At 47.7% G+C, this 23,704-nt stretch overlaps 3 protein-coding genes across 6 annotated transcripts in view; 1 reads left to right on the forward strand and 2 right to left on the reverse strand.

Moving 5' to 3' along the window:
- Window positions 1-180: 180 nt before the first annotated feature.
- Window positions 181-5,100, forward strand: rabep2 (rabaptin, RAB GTPase binding effector protein 2). The gene is made up of 12 exons (XM_029159213.3): window positions 181-384; window positions 1,119-1,274; window positions 1,790-1,872; window positions 1,973-2,344; window positions 2,480-2,575; window positions 2,655-2,753; window positions 3,040-3,153; window positions 3,432-3,510; window positions 3,621-3,632; window positions 3,807-3,961; window positions 4,067-4,183; window positions 4,258-5,100. Exons 1-12 carry the CDS (start codon window positions 360-362, stop codon window positions 4,360-4,362), a joined length of 1,413 nt encoding a protein of 470 aa, XP_029015046.1. The 5' UTR covers window positions 181-359; the 3' UTR covers window positions 4,363-5,100.
- Window positions 5,101-5,174: 74 nt separating this feature from the next.
- atp2a1 (ATPase sarcoplasmic/endoplasmic reticulum Ca2+ transporting 1) lies at window positions 5,175-16,004 on the reverse strand. 3 transcript variants are annotated; one of them, XM_029159212.2, is made up of 26 exons: window positions 15,848-16,004; window positions 15,635-15,770; window positions 15,110-15,127; window positions 14,762-14,844; window positions 13,006-13,110; window positions 11,972-12,110; window positions 11,490-11,570; window positions 11,328-11,413; window positions 10,954-11,109; window positions 10,720-10,861; window positions 9,926-10,092; window positions 9,734-9,822; window positions 9,531-9,633; window positions 9,309-9,440; window positions 8,946-9,071; window positions 8,650-8,868; window positions 8,438-8,549; window positions 8,140-8,363; window positions 7,839-8,059; window positions 7,420-7,622; window positions 7,052-7,137; window positions 6,796-6,929; window positions 6,587-6,704; window positions 6,325-6,442; window positions 5,967-6,013; window positions 5,175-5,685 (listed from the first exon to the last, which is right to left on the reverse strand). In XM_029159212.2, exons 2-25 carry the CDS (start codon window positions 15,750-15,752, stop codon window positions 6,009-6,011), a joined length of 2,985 nt encoding a protein of 994 aa, XP_029015045.1. In that variant the 5' UTR covers window positions 15,753-15,770; window positions 15,848-16,004; the 3' UTR covers window positions 5,175-5,685; window positions 5,967-6,008. The 3 variants fall into 3 exon arrangements, with proteins under 3 accessions (XP_029015045.1, XP_029015043.1, XP_029015044.1); XM_029159210.2 differs by lacking the exon at window positions 5,967-6,013; XM_029159211.3 differs by lacking the exon at window positions 5,967-6,013 and having other exon boundaries at window positions 15,894-15,990.
- A 5,668-nt stretch (window positions 16,005-21,672) lies between these two features.
- nherf1b (NHERF family PDZ scaffold protein 1b) overlaps window positions 21,673-23,704 on the reverse strand; it is a 16,557-nt gene continuing 14,525 nt past the window's right edge. Inside the window, exons 5-6 of one of the 2 annotated variants that reach the window (XM_029158223.3) lie at window positions 22,803-22,922; window positions 21,673-22,727 (exon numbers count right to left, since the gene is read on the reverse strand). In XM_029158223.3, coding sequence (XP_029014056.1) covers window positions 22,590-22,727; window positions 22,803-22,922 — 258 coding nt within the window. In that variant the 3' untranslated portion in view covers window positions 21,673-22,589. Of the gene's footprint in view, window positions 22,923-23,704 lie in introns of both variants that reach the window. The other variant, XM_029158222.3, reaches the window with a different exon arrangement.

Raw genomic sequence — 23,704 nt, forward strand, 5'->3', positions numbered from 1 at the left:
GTGCAGGTCAAATGCTCCAAGACACATAAGCAAAACTAATAAAAAGAAAAAAGTCAAAGCAGTGTAAAAACAAATACTTAAGAATAAGTTGCTCTGAGCTGCATTAGGTTCAGTGTTTCTGTGGATGCTCTTAGTTTTTCCCAGTGAAAACCACTGAAGTGGGAAAAGGCATCTGAGAACAGGAAGGATGTTGACGTGATTTCCGCAGGCAGCAAACCGGGGAAAGTTGTTTCCTGAAGTTTACACCGAGACGATTATAATCACACCTCGATCCCGATGCTTCTAAAAAGTTACCTCGACTGATTTGTGATTTTAACTGAACTGCTTTAATCAGCTGGTGGCTGGTTTCTTCGGAAAAGATGAGCGCCGACACCGAACTCACAGGTAATGAACTTTAATCCCCATCGAACCAGACAACCAGTGAAGTGACACTGACCGCTTTGCACTTTTTTATCTTAATAAATGTTGCCGTCAACTTGTTGCTGAGTTGCCTTCAGCTTCCGTGAAACCTGTTGACGTTAACGAAGACGACGAACGGCCTGTTAGCGTTTGCTGACCATTCTCGTCCACTAGCTTTGGCTAGTTAGCCGCTAGCTATCGCGTCACACCGGTTAATTACAAACACAGATATAAACTGTAATAAAATGACACAACGTGTCAGGAAAAGTTAACTTCAACGTTGTTTAGTTGTCATTCAACTCTCAACGCAGTAAAACGGTTGGTTTGAGCTGAAGGCCAGTTTTATTTCTATTATCTTTACTAGCTAGCTCCGCAGTAAACAAGTGTTACTTCGTAAAGTCGTCGTGTCGCAACAAACAGTATCAAAACAAACAGGTGGTGGAGGACAGGTTCCGTCATGTGCTCTTATTGACAACAAAACGGGGATTTCTATGTTGTAATGATTTCTCTTGTGATTAGTGATTAATGATTCTATCTATTTATTTGGTCACTCATTAGCCTATATCCAGAAAAAACTCTGTGTCCCCCCAGTAGAAAACAGCAAGGACAAAATAATCATTTTGTTATATTGTGCTCCTTTTGCTTTATTACTTGTTATAAATGAATATGTGTCTGACAGTGAATCCCACTAAACAAACATCCTCGTCTGTTATTTGCAGAGGGGAGCTCACAGGCCCCGCTAGCCGAGCTCAGAGCCCAGGTGGAGCACTGGCAGGGTGTGGCGACGATCTGCGAGCTGAGCAAACAGGAGGAACTGGCAGAGCTGCAAAAACAATGTGATCAAGAGATCCAGTCTCTGCAGGAGGCGCTCAGAGGTCAGTGTGTGCGTTGGCGGGCGATAAACGCGCTCCGTTTGTCTTGTGGCATTTTATGTTTGGTTTGTGAGGACGAAGGAACTAAAGCCTCAATGATGTGACCTTAGATTTAACTTGTGAAGCTTTGTCCTTCAACTCCACATGCCTAATATAAACACAAGTATCAGCCTTCTGTTATGAGATCCAGCAGAATGTAAGAAATAAAGCTGACGCCTCTTTTGTAGAGAACCTTGGATTTAAATTAAGATTTTTTTATTAAGAATTTTGCTTGTATATATAGTATATGCACGTGTGTGTGGTGCTGACATGTACCTTCAAATTGTCTCAAAGGGACAAATAATGTTTATTGAAATCAGTCTCTTGCTATAAAACGTGTGTTTATTTTGTCTTAGGACTTCCCATGTTCACAAATGTCTGTAATGGTTTTCTTTTGGACTTTCAACCTCTTTCCTTATTAGTCAGAGCGCTAGAAAGGAAATGCTTACAAATACCAAAACTTTCTGTTCTGTTTTTAGAAACAGCAGCGCAGTATGAGGCCAGGATCGCTGTTCTTCAGTCCCAACCTGTGGAGTGGAGGAGACCCAGCGGACAGAACTTGGTCAGTGATTAAGTGTTGTTTTTTTTTTTTTTAATTTTTTTTTATGTAAAAGTTTAGTGGACTAATTTTTGCATTTTATCTGCTCTCCTCTGTGGGCCAGGTCGTTAGAAGAAAAGGCAGGATGGATCCAGAAACCACAAGTAATGAGTCCCCGTTGTCGATCAGCAACAGCCTCGCGGAGGCAGAGGCATCAGCAGAAGGGCGGCTCAGCCAGTCAGCAGACCTGGATGGGGTGGCAGAGGGCGAAGGGGCTCCTCTTACAGCAGAGGGATATTTTTCACTTCGCCAGTGCGACTCTGCCTCGTTGTCCTCCTTCTCCTTGGACACGCCCTCGCTGCCCAGAAGACTCAACGGTCAGGAAGACACAGACTCGCTGTTGTCCACAGGAACTCTGGTGCCCGAAGCCATTTACCTGCCGCCAGCTGGGCACCGGCTGGTCACACACAACGACTGGGATTCGCTCAATGTTCAGGTTTGGCTTCAGAAGTATATAGAAATAATATGTCTGCCCTTACTCCTATTCTGGTATAGTTTGTATTTACTGATACCACAAGCTTTTTTGTACAGATGACCATAATATGCAACAAGGGTTTGTTGTTCTGGGCAGGTGTCAGAGTTGCTTGACCAGGTGAGTCGACTGCAGGCTGAGAAGGAGGAGTTGGAGGGCGAGTTGGACAAACAGGCCAACCAGACACACAAGCAGGTGAGTGACATATGTTGGTGTGCACACGCCTGGGTTACTTCATGCACAATGCTAAGCACTGGTTTATGGGACTGTTCAGGTAACAACACTGCAGGCTCAAGTCCAGACGTCTGAGACTCTCCTCCAAGATTTGCAGAAGTCTTTTAGTCAATCACAGAATGCGGTCCAGAGTCGGCTGGTGAGTGACACGATCTGATGATGAAAAAAATGACGAAAATGCAAGTAAGATAATGTGATCATTAAATGTACAGATGGATGTTTCTTCTTCCTCTTTCTGGATGTCAGAGCAGCCCAGCTTTTAAAACATTGTTAAAACATATTTATTTTAGTATTTTAATTCTTCTTTTATCTATTTTAATTCTTATGTGAAGTAATTTGGTTGACAAGATGTTGTTTTTAAAGTTCTATATAAATAGACTTGATTTGATTTGTTCACATTTGGATTTTCACAATTTTGTGTCTAGGCAGAATTGTCTCTTTCTCAGAAGAAGATGTGCAACGAGCTTTGCAGACTGAAAGGAGAAGAGGTGAAGGACGAGGTGCCAGTGTCCAGCCTGGTTTTACCAGCAGCGCTCCAAGTACAGTAACTGCTGTTGGCTTTCTTTTGCCGTATCTCTGAGCCTGCAGAGCAGCAACGGAGGCCTTGTTAGATCTCACTTTGTGAAGACATACATTCAGAGTTTCACATCACATTGTAAATGGGAACAGAAACCGTTGAGAAGCGTCTTGAGGTCACGTCTTGAGGTCACGTCTTGAGGTCACGTCTTCTTGCTCTAGACATCATGTCTAAAGTTTCTCTTGCGATAGAGGCTTTGTAGAAGTCGAGCCTGGTGTTTTATTGACCTGTGATCCGCAGGGGGCTCACTGTGAGGAGCGCCTTCGCATTGAGATAGTCAACCTGCGGGAGCAGCTGGACACACGGACAGAGGAGAACGGTCGGTCGAGCTTTTAAGGCTGAAAGTTAATTTCTACAGTCTAGATTGTGAATTATTGTTTTAATTCTTGCTTTTCTCGTCTCCTGCATTTTTTCATCTACTACCACCAGAAGTGTTAGAAGGTGAGTCGTGCACCTTTTTGTTTGTATTAGAGTATCTAGGTGATAGATTCTGTGATTGCTGTGGTTTTCTTTCACCTTTCTTGTGACCAGTGTTTTTTCACTGTCTCTTCACCTTGTTCAGTGGTTGATGTTCTTGTCTGTAGTGTTAATGCAGCCCTGTTTCTGTGTGTGTAGTGCAGCTTTGCAGCCTGAAGACGGAGACGGAGAGGATCCAGGCGCAGAGGGACCAGCTGCAGGCAGACCTGCTCGCTAGCCGCACCGAGCTCGACGCCCTGCGGGTGGCGCTCTCTCATGTGCAACACAACAACAAGGCCCTACAGAGCGATAAAGTAAATTTACCCCGGTTTAGTTTTACTGAAGTTAGTTCAGCCAGACTAGCTGTTTTACAACAATGAAATGACCAGACTGAGCAGTAACAGATGTTCTTCTGTCAGGCGTCTCTGCAGCAGCAGTGCCTGGAGCTGCGCAGCCAGGTGATCAGCCTGCGCTCCCAGGTCGACACCAGCCAGACCGTACAGAGGGACTTTGTGCAGCTGTCCCAGTCGCTGCAGGTAGATCCTGGAATCACTTGCAGGAACATTTTTCCATTACATCACTGGAAATAACCGTGTCCTCCCTCCATCAGGTGAAACTGGAGCTAATTCGACAGGCAGAGAGTCTGGAACAAGTCAGGGAAATCCTGGAAGAGGGAGTCAGTGAAGCGAGTTCTTCACCTGCAGACGCCTCGTGAGTCTTAGGAAGTTACTCTAGAACCAAAGAGCACAAACAAAGATGGAGTCGGTGACCAAAACCATAACACTTGGACGCATGGGTCACGTGACCAACCAGAGACAGTGGTTTGGTGTCACTGACCAAAGCGATCTGTGATGAACCCTAACTTTGGTGACACTGTTCCTATACTGGCCTTATTCTGCGTCTGGTAAAATGTATGCTTCTGTATAAAATATACACAAACGTACTGTTTCTAAAAACTGACATGACTTCAGTATAACACTCAACAGTCCAGCACTTGATTTGGAACAAATCAGTAATTAATATGCAAACCACACATTGTTCATGCAAACATTTTGCATGCTTGTGAAGAAGAATTGAGTCGGTGCAATAATGGAGGATGCAGTGATACAAATACTCTTCTAAGCTAACGACTGTACATGTCAAATGTTTTTATTATACACATAATGTCATTACTGTAATATTTTAACTTTCAGACTTAAATCAATTATAATTGTGGGTCCAGGGAGAAATTAAGTAAATGTCTGTTAAAAAACGTTTCTCCGTTTTTTTTTGTTTTTTTTAATTTATTAATACATTTTGAAAGCTAGTTATATTTTCTTCATCCTTTTTGTTCTGTGGTAAGGTTTCCTAACAACAAGGAGGTCACTTTGTCTACAGACCAGGTCTGGATTTCAATATTATTTGAAAGGTTTTCATTAACCTAGAAATAAAAAAGACTATTGAAAAAACAAAATGCAGTCAGCGTTAATTCATATATTTGTGTGAAAAATATTCAACCAGTTTCAAGGCAACACAAACCAGTTTAAGTGATGTTTGTACAGTATTTATTGAAGCCACTTTAAACACTGATGTTACACACTGAATAGTAACACCACATGACTGTATAAACACCGAACGCCGTCGATCAGAGCAGATGTGCTGCTCGTTATCGGTCACATCACTCCTGTTGTGCTCTGCTATGTAACAGAAACGCTAATGTCAAACTCTTCAAACTGAACAGGAAACTGAAATCAGGCAGTTTCTTTAATACACATCTTTATTCTGTAAGAATAGAATCAACACAATAGTTTTAATAACTCTGACCTATATATTAATTTCAGTACATACAGACAAAATATTTTGCATTCTCCTTATTGGTTTGGTGAATTATCAGGAGGCCTGTGAGTTTTCGTTGTATTGATGCCACCTGTGTCTTTGATCACATCACTGTTGTCAGACTGTCTCTCAGTGGGAGCGCTCAGCTTTTTCTCTCCATTCTCGGTCTCAGCGCTCCCTCTGCTTCAGGCCCCCTTTGTTGCTGTTTGACTTTAGACTTTTCCTGAAGCGGAAAAAAGAAGTGTATTATTTGTGAGGTGATGTCAATGGGCTAAGTTTGAGTTCAACTCCAGAAGAGTGCATTTGTTTAATGACACTAAATATTATTATTACAATGTGAAACAGCATTTCTAGGGTCAATAATTAGCCTCAAGTGCTGAAATAGTATTTGATGCTGAAAATACATTTTACCTGGAAGTTCACGATGATTCACAAGCAGCAGAAACAAAGACACACACACCCATGCAATTTGCAGAGTGTTTGAACCTTCATGCAGGGAAATACCTTGTTTTGTTACAGGGATATGGAGAAGGGAGGGGGTGAGGTTTAGGCTGGAGTGTCACAGAGTGAACGGTGAAAAGTAGCATCCAAGGAGAGGGCATTAGGTAAATGTCAGGAGGAAAATAAAAAGTAGATGATCAGATATGACATATTAAAACTGCATGAGCCCAGCTAGTGAATGATGATCGCACAATCAGTTCCACACAGAGACTTCACTTTGGTTACATTTAACTTACTGATAACTTGATTATTGATTATGATTAACTTGATTTTTAGATATTATTATATATATTTATATGTTTTTGTACTAATACAATAGAATGGTGGAAGCATGTGTAAGCACGTTGGATTTTGAGCTTACCCTCCAGATATGTGCGAGCCACAAACTTGAGGAGCTCATCGAGGAGGATGACCGGAAAGGAGAGCTTCAGCACCATCAGCCACTGCTCCACATTCAAGTGCGTGAGCTTGAAGATCATCTGTGGACGAGAACGTGCTGTGTTACACGTCAGGCGCGGAGCACATACAAGTTAAAGGTCTGTAGCATCATCTTATCTTTAAATAATGAGCATGTAAGTGAAGATGGGGGAGGAGGAAGAGGAGGAGGAGGAGGCCACACTCACGGGCAGGGGGTCGACGTAGATGATCATGAAGTGAAGGGACATGGAGAGGCTCATGGCAGCTACTAGCCAGCAGTTGCTCCAGGGGGGCATTCGCACCAGGGACTGGTTCTCAGACAAGCTGGGAAGATGTGAGGTGGATATTAGATGAATTTCTTCTGCTAAGGCCGGTGAGAGAACCCGCTGCGTTTTCATAGTCAGTTTGATCAGACCTGTTCAGAGCGTTGCACATCTCGATGGTGACGAGCACAGACAGAGCCATGGTCATTGGAGGAGCAGACTCAAAGACCTCACAGTGGACCCCGGCAAAGTCCTCGTTATCTTCACTGCACTGCATGAAGTGTGACTGAAGAGGGAGACAAAAGAAACGTAAAATAGAGGAACCATATCCGGGCATCCAGTCTTCAGAGTTACAGTAGTCGACTTGATATTTAGTGGTATATATTCAAAAATACCCGAACCACTGACCAGCTGGTGGAACGTGACCATTGGGCCGTCGTCACTGTACAAGAACCACCAGGCCGCTGCCGCCACCGTTGCAGCACCGACGTAACCTGAAAAGCAAATGATGGAAATCGGTGGTGCTGCCAATTACTTTCATCCAATTTCCTTCAGCTGTCTGCAACTGCACTTTTTGTACTTAAAGGCTATTAAAGCAATTACAATCACCATAGCTCTGACAACTAAAGGATGAAGCTATTATATCAAAAAGGAATACAGCAGCTGAATATAAATTCTGACCCTGTTCCTGCCCGCATGTTCTCATGGATGAGGCTAAATAAAACGGTGTTAATTACAGAGACAGAGAGACGGGGGGATAATGTACTGAACTCTACCTCCGATGGCCAAATATCTGAAGAAGAGCCAGCCAGAGATAAGGGGCTCTTTGGGGGAGCGGGGGGGTTTGCCCATGATGTCCAGGTCAGGAGGGTTGAAGCCCAGCGCCGTGGCAGGCAGACCGTCGGTGACGAGGTTGACCCAGAGCAGCTGGACTGGGATCAGAGCCTCGGGCAGACCCAGGGCAGCGGTCAGGAAGATACTAAGGAAGAAAATACCATTTCAGCTCGATTTGGCCTTTTCTCATCTTGTTTCAGGCAAAGACTGGAAAATGTCCTCAGGTTTCTTTAAAGGGCAACACTGACATTCAGCTTGTATCCTAAGATTCTAGCTATAAATAGTACTAAGCCTAGTCATAGCTGAAGTACATCATGTCCTATGCTGCTTGTAGATAGGAGGAAATTGAGTGGCATCTCACCAAACGACCTCGCCTACGTTGGAGGAGATGAGGTAGCGGATGAACTGCTTCATGTTGTTGTAAATGGCTCTGCCCTCCTCAACAGCAGACACAATGGAGGAGAAGTTGTCGTCAGCCAGGACCATCTCAGAGGCAGACTTGGCAACTGCAGTGCCAGAGCCCATGGCGATGCCAATCTCTGCCTTCTTCAAGGCGGGGGCATCGTTCACGCCGTCCCCAGTCTTTGTAAAAGAAGAGAGAACAGAAAGGCATTATGCATTGGCTCCAGATATGGCTGACTTCTACATTTTATGCGTCTCACCATGGCTGTGATCTCATCAAATCCTTGCAGGTACTCAACAATCTTGGACTTGTGGGACGGCTCCACTCTGGCGAAGCAGCAAGCCTCCTGGACGGCGTTCTTCTGATCATATGGAGAAAGGTCGTCAAACTCCCGACCTGTGAAGGCCTTGCTGGTGACGTCCTCATCCTCGCTGAAGATGCCGATGCGACGGCAGATGGCCACGGCGGTGCCCTTGTTGTCACCTGGGTCGGGTAGGACTTAGATTTATTCTTTTCCTGCTAGAACTTGACCTAACTTCTTATGAGGGGATACTAACCAGTGATCATGATGACCCGGATTCCTGCGGCCTTGCACAGCTCGATGGAACTCATGACTTCCTTACGGGGAGGGTCGAGCATACCAACACAGCCCACGAAGGTCAAGTCGGTCTGGAGATAAAAAAATTACAGGAGTTTAGCTTTTATTAGAAATCCCTCCATAATACGACGCACCCCCAGGAAGGCTGATGTTTCTTTAGCTGTCTCCCACCTCATACTCTGCGAACTTGGTTGAGTCCTCCAGGTTCATCTCCTCCTTCCTCAGAGGTGTGTCACAAGTGGCCAGTGCCAGACAGCGGAGGGTGTCGCGCCCAGTGCCCCACTCCTTGATGACGGCCATGATGTGGTCTTTGACTGGGCCAGTCAGGGGGATGCGGGTGGTGCCTACGCGGACGTAGGAACACCGGTCAATGACGCCCTCTGGAGCCCCCTGAAGGCACAAGGACAACCATCTGCTTTTGTTCTTACATTCACACTGTTTCTGTTTCCTGGTCCTGACTCACTGACTTTGACAAACATCTTGTTTCCCACTGGAGCTTTGGCAGATTTGGCAGGACAGCAGTAGACAGACATGGACTTCCTGTCTCTGGAGAACTCCAGGGTGAACTCCTTCCTCATCAGCTGCTTGATCACCTGTCGGTGTAGAAAAGGACTGATCAATAATCAGGCTCAAGTTCCGGACCATGAACCTGTGAAGCTTCTGTTTTTTGTTCTGCATTTAAAGCTGCAGTAGCTGTTTTTGTTTTTGCAGTTATGCATTGGTCAGTTTTCACAGTGGGGACTCATGAAGCCATTTTAGCTGAGTTTTGGTCGCCACCAACTTTTCATAAAGTTATGTACAAGTTGCATTAATCATGCTGTTTGACTCACGGTGCAGCACGTGTTTGCCCGCTCCACCTTGGACAGGCCTCGCACTTCTGTGTTGAACACGTTCATCTTCTCCACCAAACAACACAGGGCGGTTTCCGTAGCTTCACCCACTTTCTCATAAATGCCCTTAGACTGCGTCATGCAGAGGAAAAGAGACAATGGACGTAAGCACAGTGAGTTGGTCTTTCCTCTAAACGTGACCCTGATGAGTTTTGTGTCGACCTCGTTGTAGTCCAGAGAAGAGTCGTTGCAGAGAGCGCAGATGGTGGCTAGTTCCACCAGTCCATCGTACTGTCCGCACTTCACAGGTCCACCGTTCCTTGTGCTGGTATAAAATGGTCCAATGAGGATATTGTTGGAAAACGAGTCATAGTTTAATGTGTGTTTATGTATTTTAACCAAACATATTTGCTCTTGATACTCACACTTCTCCTTCAGGCGTGTACTTGGAGCCTGAAATGTCAAACTGACTGAGAGTAACGCTACTACCCTCCACTTTATCGATGATAAACATCTAAATGGAAGCAAACAAACAATCACATTAAGCTTGTGTGAGCTGTGGGATTGAAATCTGAGAAGGTTCTCTGTGTTTCTGTGTTGCCTGAATGTGAACTCACCTTAGTTACACACATCTGATTGGTGGTTAGGGTGCCGGTCTTATCGGAGCAGATGACGGAGGTGCAGCCCAGGGTCTCCACAGAGGGCAGGCTTCTGACGATGGCGTTCTTCTTGGCCATACGACGTGTTCCCAGAGCCAGGCAGGTGGTGATGACAGCCGGCAGGCCTTCAGGACAGATGGACACAGTGGAACTGACATGAGGTGACAAAACCGCTTTATACCTGGACACGAGGTGGGAGATGCTGGGACCATTAAGAGTCTATTCTTGGTAAAACCAAAGGCGTTTGGAACTGGGCCGGTGGTAATGTTCCCCATCCAGTCCATAACACATCAGCTGGAGAACGCCTGGGTCTCCTACAGAGTCATTCCTGGGGCTGCTGCTGCTGTAAGCCTGTTAGTTCGTGTGCAATCCCAGTCATCCGCGTGGTGTGGGACTGGAGAGTGTCCAGCTCAGTGACATTACGGTGACATCGTCTGGGCAGATGATGGTTTGTGGCATCACTGTTCTCTCTTAATGTGCACTGACCGAGTTTGACTTAGTGAGCGTCATTTTTGATCACTTGCTTTAACGAAACTGAAACTTGAGCAACTCATGTTAAAAAGATGAATCTTGCTACAAAGACAATTAATATACTTTAAATCTCATAAGTGCTTTATAATATCTTCAGATTAATTAGATCAGAGCTGCTCAGGTCTGGGGCCACGCTGCTGTATAGATGAGCTACACCAAATGAATCTTACATATGCTAATCTTCCTTGGCAGCCAAGTGCACGTTAATCCTACGGGTTTACCTTCCGGGATGGCAGCCACGGCCAGAGCCACCGCAATCTTGAAATAGTAGATGGCCCCACGGATCCAGGAGCCTCCGTGGACGGGGTCATTGAAATGGCCGATGTTGATTATCCACACAGCCACACAAATGAGGGAGATGACCTGGACGGCAGCAAGGTGGTGAAGTTACAAGGCTCCAGCTTGGAAGGCGAGCGTTGTGCATCCTCCTCCCAGGATTTCGCCCCTTCGCTCACCTTGGACAGCTGCTCTCCGAACTCGTCCAGTTTCTGCTGCAGGGGAGTCTTCTCCTGCTCGGTGGCCGCCATCTGGTCGCGAATCTTCCCGATCTCTGTGGAGACGCCAGTGGCCACAGCAATGCCGATGGCTTTCCCAGCAGCAATGTTGGTGCCCTGAACAGAGAGAAGCGTAAATATGTTATCAATGGCATCAAACTTGTCCTTTAACCATTTTTAGTTTGATTTTCTGAAGTTTTTTACTTTGACAAATGTTTCTTTGGAAACACTGATCACATGGTGTTTAAAGCATAGTTTTTTACATTAGTTGAACACACTTGATGGGCCATCGTTCATTATGGGGGAGGAAGGGGCAGCTTTAAATGGTGACTCACGGAGAACAGCATGTTCTTCTTGTCCTGGTTGACAGCTCGGGGGTCCGGGACCGGTTCGGTGTGCTTGATCACGCTGACGGACTCACCTGTGATACAGCGTTGGGTGGAGTGAGCGGGAAAAGCGGGGACATTCTGTTTGTCTGTGTGTAACGTACCACCTACCAGTCAGGATGGACTGGTCCACTCGCAGGGTGGTAGATTTGATAGATATGATCCTGATGTCAGCTGGCACTTTGTCACCAACTAGAGAAAACAAGCAGTTCTGATTCAGTTGTTTCATCTCAGTCTGCAGCATGGAGGAGGGGGGAGGAAGGGGGAGGAAGGGGGAGGTTAGGGTTGATTGACTGGTTTTAATGCTTGGGATGGATGGTGTTGTTGAAAACTGATACTACAGTCGGGCTGAGAGGGAGAGGGAGACCTTGGGGATCTCACAAATGAAAAGAACAGGTGTACAGCAAATAGAGAGAGGAGTGAGGTGATATTAGGCGTATTTATACTCAAGCCTCACTTCAGTTCCTTTTCACTGCCCTAAAAAGGACAGTACAGTAACAGCCGAACTGCTTCAAGTCTGAAACATTTTCCTGCACACTCTTCATGCTGGGCCCGTATTCCTGCCGGGGGTGATGGTGATGGAGGAATCTTACCAGAAACCTCCACCACGTCCCCAGGGACGATCTCCCTGGCCTTGATTCTCTGCACGCTCTTCCTGTCCGCCCGGTAAACCTTCCCCATCTCAGGCTCGTACTCCTTCAGGGCCTCGATGGCGCTCTCCGCATTACGCTCCTGTGGTGAACGCACAAGAAACCAAACCATGTGATAACGATCAGTTTGTGTGTGTCACCCTGAACCCCGTGAGTCGCTTCATTGGCCAGAAACAAAACTCCACTTCCCAGAATGCAACTGTGATTTAATAAAGACTCTTATTATTGAAGGCTTTGTAGTGATGTTTGCTCCACTTTGACACTGATTAAGTATTGGAGGACTTGATGAGAGCATTGATTTTACTTTCTTTCTCATCTGTGCACTTGTAGGACGTGAGGAGGCATCAACGCTTTGTTGGGTTGTTATAGTTTAAAACCGTCTGGCCTCCTGCCGAGCACCCAGGTGGGAGGCGGTGATGCGGAGCAGCTTCCTCCAAGGCCGGCCTCCAACCTCCTCGCGGTGTAAAGCCAGACTTACGCCGACCCTCGTTCTATTCTCCCTCGGACTCTCCACGTGTGAATCCTTGTGCATAGTTTCCAAATGACTGCCTCAGGGTTGATATGAAGCACACAAACAAACACGGAGCCGGCTGGTAACCCGATCGCCCCTCTGTATTTTTACTGTGGATTGTAACGAAGCGGCTGCAGATTCAGCTTTCAGGGCAGAACGGGTCCCAGGCCGCCTCCCCCGCCTCCCCCTCCTCCCCCGCCTCCTCCTCCACGCTGTTGGCTTAACCTCTCACCCTTTCACCTCCTCCTGACGTCATGCCTTTCATTCCTGCTCTGGCTTCAACCCTGAGCTCTGGAAGTGGTGTGTGCTCGCCGCAGAGGACACGGAGAGGCCGCGGCCGCGTGTGATTTATTGTGTGTGACTGTTGCTAAGTACGAGAGTCTATTTAGGTGTGTGTAAAAGACAGTGTTCAGGGGCAGGTATGTGTCCTTGTGATTGCAAACGATCCCTTTGTGCGTCCACTGACCTGCCACACTCCCACGACAGCATTCGCAATGAGGATGAGGAGGATGACGAAGGGCTCCACAAAAGCGGTGACTGTCTCCTCACCTTCCTCAAACCAGGCCAGAACCTGTGAAACACACAGAGTAAACGTTAGCAGGTTTGACTCCGACTGGCAATGAAATGGAAAAATGGAATCTTAATCGCTATAAAAAGGTTTTACTTAATAAAGTTGAATCAATGGTTATCAAAGATTGAATCATTCAGATTATCCATCATTATTTCTAGTCGCTTCTTTGAATTTTAGGTTGTTGTGATGTAGCTGGACTCGTCCTAAGAACCTCATGCTTTTATTACTCATCCTGATGCGAGCGGCTTCTTTAAACTGGAACCAGTGGCTGAGCCGCTATTTCTGACGGCTACCAGCCATCGCTGCGCTGAGTGACAGGTCACTTTGTTGACGTTGTATCTTGTGTCATCCTACATGTGTGTGTGAAGGCTTCCCCTCCACATGTGACTCTCTTTTTTTTTTTTCCCTGCTCCCATGTTGCTAACGCGGGCCTGTTTCGGAAAGGCTCGGTGTTGACATTGACACAGATTAGCTGCAGGCCAGTGGAGCGCGGAGCTAGCGGGCGGCGCCTCATCCGTAGCTTCCTGCTCAGCATCACCACGTGCGTTCCGTTCGCCTGCTTTCTAATCTCACGTCTCTTCTCACCCTTATCCCAGAATAGGATCTGTGGCTCGCCCGCTCCCGGTCTGTCTTCACCCCGCTTGTGTTCAAAGACACAATCGATCTCCAAAAGCAGAGTCGGGGCCTGTCAGCGCGCCGCATGGCGGGACATTCCTGACGTATGAATAGGATGACTGTGTGTTTGCAGTATTTAGTGTTCTCTTTCTACGAAACCATATACGACTTCGAGTCTATTGGTCTCGTTTGTCATTGTAACACACAATGGCATTGTGCAACCCAATCTCCGTCTCCCCTCGTCACCCCCCCTCCAGCCTCTCACTCTCTCCTGCTGCATCCCTCGTCCCTTCCATCCCTGACCTTTGTCCAAGGATACAGTTTCTCACCCTGGCTTGAGACCGTCTTAAAATAAAGCTCCCGCCGTGCACTCGCCTGCACCCGCACACACAAACTCCCTTGTCTTCCTTTTTGTCCCCGTGTTCCGTGCACGCTCGCGCACGCACAGCCTTGTAAGGCCATGGCGACAGCTGTTCAGGGAAACCAGAGGGCAGAGATCGAGGATTAAGACGATGCGTCCAGCCTGCTCGCCGCAAAACTGTTTTGGAGAGAGCGACCGGGGGCGGCGAGGAGGGGGAGGAGGGGGAGAGGGATTCCTTGTGTAAATGAGAGTGAGGACATGGGTCCAAGTGTAATGTAATAACCCGGTGAGGTACACGCTGTGTTTGTCATCCGGAGTGTGTGACTGTGTGCGTAATGACAAAGGGAACAGCTGATGAGGCCTGCACGACTTTCACTGCTCGCGTCTAACATTAAAAATCACTTTAGCCTCTGTTTTCCACTTCATTTTATGAATGTTAGTTAAAAAACTTAAGGCAACTACTTTAACATGGTCTTTATACAGATTGTATGAAGTGGATGAATTCATGTGTTCATCAACATTGGGAATTTTGGGAGTAGAATTTTTGCTCTATTAATCTAATGACTGTTGTTTTAATTGCCACGCATCACATTTTAGGACTATGTTGGAATGGTGAGAATAGAATGTCTGTGATTCTGTTCTAAAACAAAATGGACATGAAGCAAAGTGACTTACAAACGAGATGCAGGCAGCGAGCAGCAGGATTCTGACCAACAGGTCCTCAAACTGTTCCACCACCAACTCCCAGATACTCTTCCCTGTGTGAAGGAAAAACATTACAATCACTGTAGCAGCTCAGTGACTGATGAACGGTGATTGTGCTGAAACCAATAACGTTTCATTAATAATTGTGCGGCTGCAAGTTTGGCTTCAGGTGGGATTTGCTGGCATTCGGTCGCCGGGTCGGACAGAGATGACGCGACACCTGTGACCTGCAGCCACAGGAAGTGAGGGGAGCAGGTGTGTGGAAGGATGCACAGAGGATGTTGGGTAGCAGGTGTGGGAGGCTTAAAGTGGACTCACCCTCCTCTGCTGGCAGCTCTGCGAGTGAAGAGAGACAAGGATTATTAATAAACACAGCTGCACCACTCATTAATGCATCTGCAGCATGAAGGTCCACATCCGTACGAGTAGCTGCTCAGTCTCCTTGTGACCTTTACAGTGACCTGTCATTGCTGTTCATTGACGCTGGACTCCAGAGACAATCATCAGATATGCGTCCATCAAACAGGACCTACAGCTTCTTCACATCACAACTGAGCAGCCATCGAGCACTGGGCATTCTTAGATGACACCCAATGACTGGCAACGACCTCACCTGTGCTTCTCCTGTACACGAAGGAGGCCTCTAGGATGCACATGCTCTCTAAAGCACCAGGGATGAAGAGCTTTTAAACCTCAGTCGTTTTCCAGGAGCTTTTGGCCCGATTGTCAGCTCTGATCTACTCGTTCGCTTTAGGAGCCTCAGTCAAATCCAATGAGGTGACACACAGGTGTTCTCCATCCCCTCCCACACTCTGTGCTCCACCCAGCGGATCCGTCCCTCACCGTTGAAGCCGTACTTGTCCAGGTTCTTCTTCACCTGCTCGGGCGTCAGGCCGATGTCTTCGGTGACGCCGAAGTAGGACAGGACGTCCGCCGGCTCCCTGGTGTGCGCGTTCTCCATCCTGGTGAGTCAGAGAGGCTTCAGGACAGAGGGGAAAAAGCAGAGTCAGAGTCACGTCAGCCCGAGGCGCCTGCTTCTAAACCAGGTTCACCCACCACTTTCTAGAAGTGTGAGATTGGGATTCAAACTAGCAGCTCTCACACTTGCGCTCTCGCTCGCTGCCCCCTCTCTGGGATGTTGCTCTGCTCTCGCAGCCCCCGGACTGACAGAAAGTGCAACCCAGCAAACTGCCCCCAAAAGTTTTATACACATGAAAAAGAGGCCTCATTGGTGCTCGGCCAGCGTGCGGCCGGCCCCCATTGGCTGAGAACGTCACAAATAAGAGGGCAGCGATGGCCCTGAGGTAAAGAATAGGCGGAGAATGTGGGGACGGGGGTGGGAGAGGGGCAACAACTGCAGAGGGGTCTGGTGCCTGGCACAAGGGAACATGCGCGGTCAGGACAATGAGGAGGGGCAGCGAGAGGGGACACGGATGGACAGAGCAGAAAAGTTCAGGCTCCTTAAGCAAAGTTTGTCCTCAGCCTTTGAACTCAGCCATGAATGGGTCCCTGAGCAGAGCCACGGGGCCCAGAGCCTGTGCAGTGAGAGGTACCGAGCCTTCACATGGGCCGAGATCAATCAGACAAATGCTCAGAAGGCAGCACACTATCAGACCAGAAGCAGTAAAGTCTGCGGTGATGAGGTTAGTTAGCCGCGATGCTAACGCTTCCTGGTCCGTCGTCCATGGAGAGGCTGGCTGACGCCGCTGGTGCCTCCCTCCGGCCTCCTGCTGTGAGTTTCCACTGGGTCTGGTGGCGCTGTGGCAGAAAGGCTCAAGGTGGTTCACTGACATTTAGCTCAATCCTTCGGTATCAGGTTTCTGTGGCTCGTTCTAAGCGCCGTGCTCTGATGCTAATAAAGTACAACAGTGATAATGCTGCACACACACACACACACGCACACATTTAACCTCGCTGACTTTGGTTGATGGTTCTACTGGTTAAGACGCTCTGATACTGGTGTGATGTCACTACTTGTGCTTTTCCCACAGCTGCAGCCTCAGCTTCGCTGTGACAGGTTTTCTGTCATGGCTGTGGACTCAAGGTCGAAGCCCTCAGACACCGAACGGACCACGAGGACATGTGCGATGCAGGACTCTCCTCCACTGTTGCTGCTGAAGAGGAGTCAAACCCAACGAGGAAGACACTGAATCATGTGTTTCGAGCTCCCATGAAATATAATAGCATGAAATAAGTCACCACCAACTGCAGAGTGTCCCTGTGTGTGGGAGCGCTCGTGCTTCAGGCGGATCCCACCTTCCGCCTCGCCGTCAAATCATTATGCGCGTAATGATTTGGAGCTGAGCCGTGATGTAAGCGGCGTGAGCGCCCGCTGGCAGGCGGCGCCGCGTGGGAGGCGGCGCCCGTCCGTCACGGCGACAGGAAGCGCGGCTGTGGATGCGCAGCGCCGTATTCTTAGCTGAGGCAGGGCAGCTGCTCGGACGCGGCCCACTGTAACTGTACCTGGAGCTGCAGTTGTGCTGCTCCGGTATAAATAGTGGCGCGGGCATGTGGCAGCGGCTCTGACACAATGGCAGAATTTCTGTGTTCTTTCAGGGAGGTTTGGGAATGTGGCACCCTGCGGACGACGGCCTGGATGCTGCGCCGGCGCCTGGAGGTCAGGCCAAGGTGGACCGGACCGGACCGGACCGCACCGCACCGGACCCACCGGGAAGCAGGAAGAGCTGCATCCTGGCAACAAAAGCAGCAAAAGACTCAAAATGTGGAGCCACTGCAATAAATCTGCCTCTTAAATCAAACCTACACCTGCTGCTTTTGATCAGGCCGTTATGCATTATTTCGTCCGACTCAAACGTGTGTTTGAGCGACGAATCCCAGTTCACAGTGTGAAAATAGCTGCGTCTCCTCTGGCCAGAAATCCTCTTCTCCTTCTTCTCGTCGCTGCTACGATGACGGTGTGCCTGCTCTGAGTTTGAGGATCTGAACCACCAGGTTTTTTGAACCTATGTCTAAACCAAACCTCGTTCGTAGAAGTCAAAGACCAACGTGTGCCGCGTGTCTCGCTGCAGGATCTCATGTCGCTGTTACGTCACCAAAGGCCACACTTTAACCCCAAGGAGACACTGGAGGCTGCTCCAAGGTCTGTGCTGTGGGTTTGTTTACAGGAGCGCGTCCAGCCTCTAATAAGATTCATGACTTCATTTATTGCACTGCTTGTGTGATGCATCGTCTGAGGTCTAAAAGTCTTTCTATAACAGCTTTTACGTCTCAGCAGGAAGTTTGGACTGTGATCTGAGTTGACTGTAATTTATGTCATTTTAATATTGGCCCAAACTAGTGATGCTGGTGCTAACTGTGTTTTTAATGGCCATAAATTCATAATCATCATCATGTGTTATCATGATCAAGGCTCCTCTGACCTTTGACCTTGGCCAACCGGGTCTAGTGACCCCTGGATGGTCCCAGAGACTCCGGATCAGACTCATCCATTTGTTTGTGGTCTGTGATGTTGATTTTTATCCAATCAGGACGTCTAGCGTGTTGCGTGTGTGATATCGTGCTGCCGTGTTCCGGGGTCAGATGGAGGCGCTTGGCATTCTGAGTGTATATTTAACCCCGTGGGTCCCTGCCGGATGGCCCCGCCATGTACGGGCCGGAGCTGGGTGTGTGAGGCTGGAGGCAGAGCAGTGGTGACAGGATGATGGATGAGCCTGGAGCAGGATGGAAGGATGTTGCTGTGAAGACGTGCAGAGCAGACAATGAGTATTTATCAGCCTCTTGCTTGTTTTTTATGGAGCGGTGACAAACAGGAACAGGTCATGTGGACAGTGATGCTCCGGCCGACTTCCTTTTAATATGTAGCTTTAATCAGAAACGCTTTCAGAAGCTGTTGGCAGACGCACAGCAAAGGTCCTGCAGGCTGCATGTGATCCATGTGAGAGGATCTGGAAATGTGACCTTGCAGACGAGCGTCAACATTTCTGAGAGCGCAACGCTGTGTGTGTGTGTGTGTGTGTGTGTGTGTGTGTGTGTGTGTGTGTGTGTGTGTGTGTGTGTGTGTGTGTGTGTGTGTGTGTGTGTGTGTGTGTGTGTGAGGCAGACGGACAAATGGACGCAGGGTGTGCATCAGACGTGTGTGTGTGACAGGTGTTTAACTGGAATGGTGCTAAGCTTCAAGTGGTGTCCCAACCCAACACACACACACACACACACACACACACACACACACACATACACACACACACACACACACACACAGTTACAACCATCAATAGTCATTGATGAAACAGTCATTTTTTACAACCTTTAGACTGGATCGTGTGCAAAGTTCTCATTCATGATTCATGTCCAGCTTATTATTTATGTGGACGAAGGCACGAGACATTTGTTTTTTTATCCCAACAATGAGTGTGTGTATGTTGGCTGTGTGATGTCTTATTATTCATTATTCCATTTAATACAATATAACTGAACATTATCCATCAACACAAATTAGCAGGAAGCTTAAAAATGCAAAAGTTACTTTAATACATTTTGATCTGAAATCAAATTTAGATGATGTCATATAAGTTTAGTTCTCAATTCTAAAATTAGGCATCTGGTTCTGGTTCTGGTGTTATTCATAACAATTCCTGTGAACGTTAATATGTTGATGCTGTAAACATATTGACATGTAAACGTAGCGTGCACTGGTCTGAGCAGCGCTGACGGTTAATGGGCCTCACTCACGTTCCACCACAGGCTTCATGTAATTAATGCGACTGTGGATGTGTTTTTTCGTCCACACACACACAGCTGTGTGTCCCGTTCACTGCTGTGTTGGATTGTGTGCAGTGGGGGAAGCTCGGGGCAGGGCTCAACCCCGGGCCTATAAATCCCCTGCACCACGACGGCGGCCGATCACTGCTCGACCCGAACGCGTGCGGTGCCGACAGAGAAGCTGAGTGAATAATAAAGAGCGCGGCTCCGTGTGAGGAGACGGGACGGTAGAAAAGCGATGCTGGTGTGGATGAAGATGAAGGCTTTGATTTTTCTTAAACTGTTGGAAAATGGAGGTAATTGTAAGTGTGAGGAGTCGCGTCTACAAAGAGCCGCACAAATAGCTGAACACAAGGTCCCGTTTCTCCAGAGCCAGTTGACAACACTTCCTATTAATAGTGTGGACTGTCCTTGGGTATTTTTATAAAAGGAGACGGGGTGTGTGCATGTACAGTATTTGAGCGTGCACGAGGGAAGCAGGGCCCAGGATGAAGCGTTCTCTGAAGACACAGGAGCAGCTCGTGTTACGACGCGTCACGTCGCCGCCGCTCATTGGCCGCCGGCGCGTTCCTTGAACCTTCTCTTGATGTCACTTATTCCATGTGTCAGTGTTTTGCCTGTCATCTTCTCCACTGTGCTCTCGTACACACACACACACACATGCAGTCATGTTTCCATCACTTTAAAGGCCGTGACGTTGCCTCACACTCACATCTCACTTAGTTTTAGCCTCGTCCTCATTAATGCCCATCTAGTCCTAAACCCTAAAATGTGATGTTTTACGGGGGCTCTTGTCTTCATTAGGAGTGTAAACACACACACACACACACACACACACACACACACACACACACACACACACACACACACACACACACACACACACGTTCTATTTTTAGACCGCTCTGGGGTTTGAAGGTACAGTTGTGTCGACCCCTTGTCTCACACCAGCTTCAGGCCTTACAAGGACCCCTTGATGGGCACGGTTGCCTAGCAACCAGCTATGTTTGCACCTAAGCTGTGAAGGTCCAGCGCACGACGTGCACCTGCCCTCCATCATCTTAATTATCAGCGTGACTGCGCCGCTGCCTCCTCCGTGGACTCCTCTGTTTCCCGGCTCCGTTCTATTGACTAATGGAGTGTTGCTCAGTTGTTGTGATGGAGCTCACTTCATCTGTGAGTCATGAGTCAACATGGCAGAAAACTGACGACCAGCTGGAGTGTGTGAAGTATGTGAGCTGAGCGATAAGAAAATGTGTCATGACAATTATGCAAAATAACTTCTGACAGACAAACAGAATTAGTTCAGGTAACGTGATCTAGAAGCATCCTCCATCTCTGTGTGTGCAGAATATTTACCACCTTCATCAAAGTACGAATCACTGAACTGAGCTAAACTCAGTCCCTGCTTCCACTTAGTTTGGCCTCTTACAGCTCTCAGCAGCTGAAGCCAAGCCCCCAATTACCATTAGCTACTAAGAGCTGAGTATCCAACACAAACCAGCCACGCTGTGATGTTAAGACACCGGTTGAACTCAATGAGCTCATTTCTAGAGAAGTGACATAACAAATGAAAAGTTCCACCTCAACCCAACCCCAACCCTCAGAGTCAGAGTATCTTAATGTAATTTATTTGCCTCCATATTGGTGTCATGTCCTTGTTTTTAAATATCCCGTTAGCAGTTATTCTAACCGGCCTCTTCAAAGGTGTGACTGTAATAAAAGCCATTACACCTTCATCGGGTCCGGACTAATGGTGCTTGTGTGAGTTACACCCAGACGTCCGTCAGTGTCACGTCCAGCGAGGATAATGGTCCCACAGAGTCCCAGTGTCACGCTGAGCTGTGATAATTACACCAGGACTGGGAGCGGCGCGAAGGAGCAGAAAGGTCAAGGCCATTAGTAGGAGACAGCTGCTGGAGACGGAGTGATGTGTGGGAGGACACGGTGACGCACGTGCGTCCTGCATCAAGGGCCGACATTCATATTTGATATTATAATGAGATGTGATCTGTAAATATGGACATTTACTAACGCCTCTTATCTAAGTATCAGGCACACGGGAAATGACTACTTTTAGCCTAATTTGTGTCAGTTTCTTTTTTGTCTGGATAAGGTTTTATTTTAATATAAGTGACTAAATGAAAGAACGATGCTCAGGATAATTTGCTATAACGGATTTATTACAGTTTACTCGCATTCAGTTCTGAAATCGTTTCTCTTCTCAATACTGGACAAGTTTGTTAGAAAATACACAATCTAGAGGTTATGGAATTATTCTTGTCATCAATAAGACATCAATAAAAATGCTTAAAAAATTTCACAAAGCGTTGTTGCGGGAGAAATCTAAAAAATCTATTTGCTAAGAATGTGAACGCTCACATAGTTTTACTGCAGCTCACATTTAATCGAAGGTTCATTATCAGACATTGATGCGGAGTCACAGGCGGAATGAGCTGACCTCATTTTCAAAGTGTGAACTTTAAGCAAATGTAAAAATATACATGAGATATATATATGTATATATATATATATATATATATATATATATATAAAACACAAACATCTGTATGATGTTGATGATGATGTATATAAGACAGTTCACTATAAAATACATTTTTTCCAGTTTAAAGCATTGGTTTCTATCTCAACGATTAAAACAATTAAATATGACATAACGTCTAACAGGCGCCTGACGATTAATATGTAAAAAGAAACAAGGATTCCTGAACGTCTACTGGACTCACTCCTGTGTCTGATATTTGTTCCTACGGGAGCTGATTGTCGGTCTGTAGCTGGTCCCGTCATCATCGTTAGTATAAATGTTAGTATAAACTTCAAAAATATAGGTAAGAATATGAAAAGCGGCACCGGACTCTCAACACGCGACGACAGGAACCTGTTCACACGCGTCCAGTCATTGGCCTCTGTCATGGTTAGTAGCACACGACGCAGTATAAAATCATCCCTTCTGGGCTGTGACAAGTCTGTATTTTACAGAATGGCTTGAATTTTGTCTCGTGCCAATGTCTCCACGTAGGAACCTGTACATCACTGCCCGCCTGCGGCCCGAGAGGCCCTATAGGTTGCTGAAGAGCTCGTTCTTCTTGGTCCAGTCCATCGGCGGGGCCCGTTTGTTGGAGCGCTTCTGGTGCGCCAGCTCCTTGGCCTGCTGCAGGGTCAGGCTCAGCGCCGGGATGGCGTCGGGGCTCACACCCTGGTGGGGAACACGGAACACGCTGAACACTGGGCTCCACAGCGGGGGGGCGGGGCGGGGGCGGGTGGGACCTACCTCTGGGGGGGTGTTTGCGGGTGGGGTGGTGAGCGACGCGTTGGAGGAGGCGTTGGACGGGGAGGGACTCACCGACAGCTTCGACTCCCTCTGCGTCTCTCTGGAACCTTCGCTGTTCACCTGTGAAACACGAGCAACGCGTGGCATCACTTCACATGAGCGTAGTACCGGACTGCGCCACCAGGGGGCGGCCTTGGACCTGATAATGGGTTCCCAGGTAAACGAATAGGGGGTTAAGGTTGGATCTGGAATTCGACACACTTCTAAGGTCTTTCTCTGTGTATGTGTTTCCTCTCCTCCGTACGTGGCCGCTCTTTTCTCCTACTTTCCTCTACTTTCGCCTCCTGCTGTGGGCGTCGACTCAGTAACGGCCTCCACGCACCACGTCTGACCCCGGCCTCCGCTCTGCAACCTTTTACCCGTTGCCGTTTCGCAAGCGTACGTGGACGCGCACGGTCCCGGAGGCGGCGAGGCTTCGGGTCGGGCTTCGCGTTGCATATTTGGCCCGACGCCTGAGAGCAGAACCTCAGAGCAGGAGCTTTGAGGCGGCTCTCTGGTGTCTTTACAACACGCTCCAGTGAGTCTGAGCACCAAACCCACCCCTCACAGCTACGACAGCGACACGTTACACTACTGGGACTTTAAATGGTGTGATTAAAACACTGATTATTGCTACTCAAATATGAATGTGACGTCAGCAGCTACTTGGACGTGTTGTTCGGCTCAAACACTGGACAGAACTCTGGCCAACGGCGTTTCTGTGAAACTGTGTGTAATCTAATAGGAAACTGACGAGTAATAGAACAACTGACTTCCTGGAATTAAAGAGGTAAATGTTAGAAAGAGCGGTCCACTTCCTGGAGGTCAGGACCCGTAAACAGACATCTGTCGTGGATCAGAGA

The sequence above is a fragment of the Betta splendens genome, chromosome 8, assembly GCF_900634795.4.
Source record: "Betta splendens chromosome 8, fBetSpl5.4, whole genome shotgun sequence".
Lineage (NCBI taxonomy): Eukaryota > Metazoa > Chordata > Actinopteri > Anabantiformes > Osphronemidae > Betta > Betta splendens.

What these genes read in the sequence shown, in the direction of transcription:
- rabep2 (XM_029159213.3), top strand. Translation starts at nt 360, where the DNA reads ATGAGCGCCGACACCGAACTCACAG. An exon ending in CGCCGACACCGAACTCACAG is followed by an intron (nt 385 to 1,118) that starts GTAATGAACTTT and finishes TGTTATTTGCAG; the next exon opens with AGGGGAGCTCACAGGCCCCG. An exon ending in ATGCGGTCCAGAGTCGGCTG is followed by an intron (nt 2,754 to 3,039) that starts GTGAGTGACACG and finishes TTTTGTGTCTAG; the next exon opens with GCAGAATTGTCTCTTTCTCA.
- atp2a1 (XM_029159210.2), bottom strand. Translation starts at nt 15,752, where the DNA reads ATGGAGAACGCGCACACCAGGGAGCCGGCGGACGTCCTGTCCTACTTC. An exon ending in ATCAGATGTGTGTAACTAAG is followed by an intron (nt 9,823 to 9,925) that starts GTGAGTTCACAT and finishes GCTTCCATTTAG; the next exon opens with ATGTTTATCATCGATAAAGT. An exon ending in CAGATATTTGGCCATCGGAG is followed by an intron (nt 7,138 to 7,419) that starts GTAGAGTTCAGT and finishes TTTGCTTTTCAG; the next exon opens with GTTACGTCGGTGCTGCAACG.